Raw genomic sequence first — 6,101 nt, 5'->3', positions numbered from 1 at the left:
AAAACTGTTATATTATTCTATAATATAGAACACATGAAAACCTAAAAAGATAGCTATTAAAAATAAACTTAGGAGGATTTTGCATCAAAATTAGACAAAGCAGTAGCATATTTTTTATTTTGTTGTGTATATATTAACATAAGCTTCAGATAATTTACTTTGAATTTAATCTCTAAGGTTTGGTTTATATTTTAAAGAAATAATAAGATGAAATGAAGAAGAAAAATCCAGCAGCAATATCGTTAATTTATTTATTAAAACATGGACAATGACAGTTAACTTTGATCTACAACATCCTACCAAATATGTGTCTATGATATTAATCACTATAGGACTAGTATGAGGTTTTTTTTTATTATGAAAGGGACACACTGGTATCAAAACTTTATCTACACGGTCTGAGAAGAACAAAATAATGATTTGAAATTGGTTGACAAGGCTCTTTAGCTGCCAAATGTATCAAAATTAAATAAAGTAGGGATATATTTTTATTTTACATTTGAGGAAAACATGATTCAACAGCTGAAATTTAAACTTGAATTTGTTTTCAATGCAGTGCACAGATGTCAAACTGTCCGGAATGACATGATGGAAAAAAAACGACCCCTTGTGATTTCTCTCTTGTCTCTAAAATGGCAGTGTGTCGAGGAATAACTTATCTATTATTGCAGGCGGCGGCACCAGATCCTCCAGCTTCAGGTAGAAAATCCTCTGCAGGCCCTGGATGCACAGAGTGCGGAGCTCTCGCAGTTTTTCCAAAATTCTGGACAAAGAGTTGGACCAACAGTCTGAGCCTCCGTCTCTCTCCTTCAAACATTTAACGATGTTGTTCTGCAGCTCCTCTACCTTCGTCAGCTCCTTCAGTCCATGCCGCTCTGATGGTCCATTAGTCACATTGCAGCCACAGGTATGAGGAAATAAAAACATCAAAATAGCGATTGAAACATTGAAAACAAATATTTTATAAGAATTACAGGTGAAGTCATAAAAAAAGTAATGTGTTTCTGTCCAAAACATTTAGCCTGTTACTTTTTGTAACAAGTCAAAAGGTTGTAAGTTTCTGTTCTTTGCTTTTTCACATTTTCACATTTATCTATCACTTTGGGCTCACCAATTTGACTGTTTATTATTAATAACAATAATGAATGACTACTCCAACATCTATCATCATTATCAGTTAAAGCTCCATTAGTTAACCATTTAGCCCTAAGCCCGCTTTTAACCAACTTTTACAGTTTTTGACTTTTTGTTATTAATTTAAACCTTTTAGTCGTTATATCAAGCTTTCTACCCGAGCCCTTTATCCATTAACTTGATATATTTCTGCAACCAACATTAACTAATTAACTCTACAGTTTTCAACTGTATGTTCATATATTAAGTGTAAAGGCTTTTAATTAGCATGGTAAGTGATGCTACCCATTAAGACCTCCCCACTAGCTTTTGATCCTATTTTTTTTTTACGTGTCATCAATCGTAACACAAAGGATGTAAGTGCAAAGGTGTCACACCAAACTCAATCAACGACGTAGAGCACAGTGCTCAGTTCTGATGTGTCCTACAAGAATATGGGCAGCTTAAACTTTAGAAAAAAAGTTAGTTTTCAAACTAACTAAATTGATGTCTTTCTGCATTATTTGATAATTAGCACGCAACTACAAATATTTAAGTTTCTGCAATTTCTTCTCAAGGTTAGTAATGTTTTATCCATACATCTGGCATCATTTAATTCTGTATCCTTGGGCTGATACACTTGATGCTGCATGAGCAGCTGATTAGACAGAATCTTTTGAGAATCTCACCCGTGACAAGAGCGAGTGTGCACATGCAGGAGAAGGTGGACACATCCAGGTTCATCCTCTGCAGATTTGCGGAGAATTCAACAATGCTGTCTATCCACTCCCCAAAGCCTCGTAGGCACTGGGGCCGGTGCCACACTGAGCCGTCGCAGAAGATCAGCTTCCCTTCCTCTGGCTTCGATCTGAAATAGAATGACAGCATGTGCTACAAGTGTGAAAAAGAGAAACTTGTCTGATGGCTTCTGCATGCATGCAGCTGCTTCTCCATCTTTGATTTGAGCCAAAAGTTCAAGAACTAACTCATTTTTGGCCCGTCTTACCAAGAAGTGCTTAGATTCTGAATTTCTTTACCTGTATGACAACCTCAAAACAAAGAGCTCCAGGAAAGCTGAGTAGAAGAGGAGGTCTTGGTCGTGTTTTGGAAGAGACGCGAAGCCTGGGATCTTCTGCGCCCAACCTCGAATCACCTCCATCGACCTGGTCAGGAGGTCGTAAAACTGCCGCACGTGCTGAGCATCGTCTCCCAGGGGACTTCCTGGACTCTCCTTGAACTTTTGAAGGATCACCATTATAAAAAATTGAGGATAGCATCATTTTATTAGCCTCTCAAACCTCATTATAGTGAATGGTTTCACATATCTTACTTTTAAGAAGTCAAGAAGAGATGGAGGAGGGTTTGATTCCATGTGTGCTCTGATGAGGTCGCTCAGGAGGGAGCTGACAGGTGCAGAAGAGTCAGGAAGAGGTTTAGGTTTGGACGGAAGGCGACCTCTTCGACCCTTCAGACCGGCTGTCCTTACAACTGCAGAAAAGATTCAACTTTTTTCAGATTTCATTCTAGGGTAAATCGTATAAATAGCAAATGACAGTCATGTCAATTTTGGGTTTCTTTTTTATGCATTTTAAGCTTTCCACATGTCATCAGCATTTTCTCTCCATTTTCTCCTGATATGTTTTTTCCATGATTGCCTTTAATCTGAACAAATTCTCTGCAAGTTATAAGTCAGAATATATTACTTGCAAACACATACACAATTGTGTGGCACAAGGCTTTGAAATCAATTAAATTAGATGCTACTTAAAGATCAAATTTGACAAAATATGTTTTTTAGAGGTTACCTTCTTTGACCATTCCCACTGCAAGGCACTTCTGGAATCGACAGTATTGGCACCGGTTCCTCCTGCGTTTGTCCACAGGGCAGCTTTTGGCAGCCAAACACACGTACTTGGCATTTTTTTGTACGGTTCGCTGCATAGAGAATGAAATGTTATATTTCACAAAGAACAAGGTTTCAATAAGGTCTACTCTTTAGACACTGATTGTTAATCTGATGCATGTTACTGAGGCAATGCTTAAACATAGCTTTCAGTAAAATTAACTGGAATTTGAACAGTTTGATACTAAAAATCATCTGTTTTTTAGAAGTGCTTAGGTCAAGCTGCATGTGAAACTTTGCAGCACAAATATACCTCAGACAATGTGTTTCTAAATACATTGTTATCTGTTGTTGTAAAATCAAAACCTGAGTAAAATCAGGCAGTTAAACCCCCCCAAAAAACACACATACAACCATTTAGATAAATATTTTTGGACAGTTCTTTGCTGCATTTTAATTAGGGGAATCTTTAAAGGGCGTTCAAGAACAATATTGGTCCCTTAACAACCAATTACATGGTGAAAAACTGTTCCAAAATGTTCACTTTATGGCGACACATTTTCTTTTCACACACCTTTGAGGGTCGGTCTAAACTGGTGGCATTTGGAACCGTTTTGTAAGACTCTTGGGAAATTGTTCAACATCAACATGAAGGACCTTTTTTTTTTAACATTTGAAAGTAAAAAGCCTTAAATGATCCTTTAAAAATTAACAGCAGCACTCCTGCTCCTGTGGGCCATCCAAGGCAGCATAAGGCATTCAACAAGGCAGACAGGGCAGTCTGGGTAAATACAGGGTCGTGGTCATTCGTAATTTGGAGAATTGCCCCCTGGGAATCTCCTTCAGAGAGAAGAAGAGGAGGGTTTTTATTCAGGTCACGTTGGTGGACATTTTCATACAGGACATTTTGCCCTAAAACCCTCAAGAATCAAGAGATCAGAACATGCATAAGGAGAAAAATTACCAATTTAGCAGGCTAGTCTGGGGTCTCAGGGGGGATTTTACACCATAGCTTAGTTCAATTAAGTTTTTAGAAGAAGACAGTGTGGCAGTGAAGGTTTTTGAGGAGGAAAAGGCAATATCCATTTTTGCAGTACTAGTTTTTCAGATTTTCATGAGAGCATCATGAGATTTTCTTTTCCAAAATTCAAAAGTTTGACATAAACCTCCTTCCTTGCTTTATAAATTTAAACTTTTCAGGAGACATTTTCATCAGCTGCCTTAAAATATCCAAGTATGGATTTAAGCTTTGTCCTGCAGCTTTAAAATTAAGTTGCACTGAAACAAACCTTGAAGAAGCCCTTGCAGCCCTCGCATGTGCGCACTCCATAGTGCTGGCACGCTGCGTTATCCCCGCACACCGCGCACAGCCCCTCCGTACTCAGCGCTCCCCGGCCGGGAGCTGAAGAAGTCTGGTGGTAGTCCATAAAGTGGTGGCCATGGGCGAGCTGGAACGGGTGAGGATACCCAACTCCCGTCTGCTTTCCCAAAACCCCGGAGCTGTCCAGCGGCTGGTGCGCCCCGGCTGTGTCCAAGCTCATGGACACGTGGAGGGATCCATCAAATTTGACGTGGTGTGCGCTGTGTGGTGCGTGTTTGAGGGAAAACAGCGAGAATCTGGAGAGAGCGTTTTTCCTGTGCGCCGCAGCTAAATAGTCCTGTCGAAAAGTGTACAGAGAGCCGGAGTCCTCCCATATGTGTGCTGTTGGAGTCTGGAAGTTGGAGGTGATATTGTGAGGTGATGGAGAGCGGTAGTAGTAAACAGAACCAGGGGAGGAAAGTATTTCGTCTGACTGGTGCGGATTCGGCTGATACCGCGGACACCCGTGCGCATCCTCCACCTTTACGCACGAAAGCTCCCCTTGCACTGGCATCTGGAAGAGACACGGAGGCTTCACGTCGTATCCAGAGCTGAAAGTGTCACCCAAAGAGCCAAAACTTGGCCCCGAAGTTGTAGCAGAAACTTCATTGTTCGTGAGGTCCATGCTGAACTTGACAAACTCTGGAGTGAGAAAGTCGCAGCTGCGCTCTCCTCCGGCGCTCTGAGACGCCGGGCTGGCTCCTTGCGGAGAGGAGCCGCACTGGGTCTGGACGCACGGCATGGCCCCTACAAATGTGCGTAATTTAGTTTATTTAGTCAAGTGGACACATAAGACAAGTACATCCATTAAGTTTGCGGAAACATTGATTTGAGATGTTACTTTGTCATGTCTTTAATAAGAAACAAATTTCGCAGACAGTGTAACTTGTTAAAAGACAGCTTCAACCTCAAAACAACTTTAAACAGCTCAAATGGCTTTTTTTCGTTTGCAGAGTAAATTGCACAGCTAATTACCTGTGGGCTTTAGTTTTCTTATTTTCCAGAGGATGTTTATGCCCGTTAGACGTTTCCTAATATGAAACAAAAAACATCAGGGGTGTCACTTGAAAGCTTTACAAAATTCTTAAAGATTTGGGGAGAAAAAGAGTAACACACAAATACCTCAGAGCTCCATCCAGTGCAAAAGAACTGTGCAAAGTAATCCCATTTCTTGCAGATCTTTAAAGCTGTAGCTGCAGCCAGAAAAATGTCCACTCGTTGTGTGAGGAGTAAAGGAAATGACTGCTCACTTCTCCCACTCTTAGACTTCCACACTGGCTGCCAGTGACACTGACAATGTGCTTTTGTTTACGCGGTGCGCACCACTGTGCCAAACCCTATTACGCACAAGACCCAAAGGGGCGGGCTGGTGTGTATGTGGGGGTCATTGACTGGTGTTGGCACAGACAGTGGATCATGTAATGTGGAAATAATGCTTATAGCCCACTTTCCTGCAGCACTTTTAAGGCCTTTTTATGAATTAAAGTTAGGGCAGCTACATCAAGTAGATTTATTTCAACTCTGATGGGGGAAAAAAACTCAAAGTCGTTTAAGAAGCGGATCATGTTAAACAGCTGGTCTTTAATCTGTTGCTGAACACAGATTAAAGAGTAGGATTTTACAGCTTAAAACACATGTAAGTGTAAGAAATACATCAAGAATCAGCAAAATACGTCATATTTTAAAGGCTTTCTTATTTTCTACATGCCTACTGTCCTTAAAGACAGAGAAAAAACGACAGCTGGTGTCACTTCTCCCTCTTTATTATTATCCTCAAGGAGAAGA

At 40.5% G+C, this 6,101-nt stretch overlaps 1 protein-coding gene across 1 annotated transcript; it reads right to left on the bottom strand.

Annotated features, from left to right (window-relative positions):
- Positions 1-228: 228 nt before the first annotated feature.
- LOC109984160 (nuclear receptor subfamily 4 group A member 2-like) lies at positions 229-5,957 on the bottom strand. Its single transcript, XM_020634193.3, has 8 exons — positions 5,439-5,957; positions 5,292-5,347; positions 4,246-5,063; positions 2,919-3,048; positions 2,444-2,601; positions 2,151-2,350; positions 1,803-1,981; positions 229-875 (listed from the first exon to the last, which is right to left on the bottom strand). Exons 3-8 carry the CDS (start codon positions 5,056-5,058, stop codon positions 628-630), a joined length of 1,728 nt encoding a protein of 575 aa, XP_020489849.2. The 5' UTR covers positions 5,059-5,063; positions 5,292-5,347; positions 5,439-5,957; the 3' UTR covers positions 229-627.
- Between the last annotated feature and the right edge of the window lie 144 nt (positions 5,958-6,101).

Source organism: Labrus bergylta, chromosome 24 (genome assembly GCF_963930695.1).
Source record: "Labrus bergylta chromosome 24, fLabBer1.1, whole genome shotgun sequence".
Classification (NCBI taxonomy): Eukaryota; Metazoa; Chordata; class Actinopteri; order Labriformes; family Labridae; genus Labrus; species Labrus bergylta.
The sequence above is the reverse complement of the archived record's forward strand: the minus strand, read 5'-3'. Positions and strand labels throughout refer to the sequence as shown.

Excerpts from the sequence above, each read along its gene's own strand:
- LOC109984160 (XM_020634193.3), bottom strand. The coding sequence starts at position 5,058 with ATGCCGTGCGTCCAGACCCAGTGCGGCTCCTCTCCGCAAGGAGCCAGC. Across the intron at positions 2,351-2,443 it reads CTCTTCTTGACTTCTTAAAA|TTCAAGGAGAGTCCAGGAAG; the intron begins GTAAGATATGTG and ends ATCCTTCAAAAG. Across the intron at positions 876-1,802 it reads CACACTCGCTCTTGTCACGG|AGCGGCATGGACTGAAGGAG; the intron begins GTGAGATTCTCA and ends ATGGACCATCAG.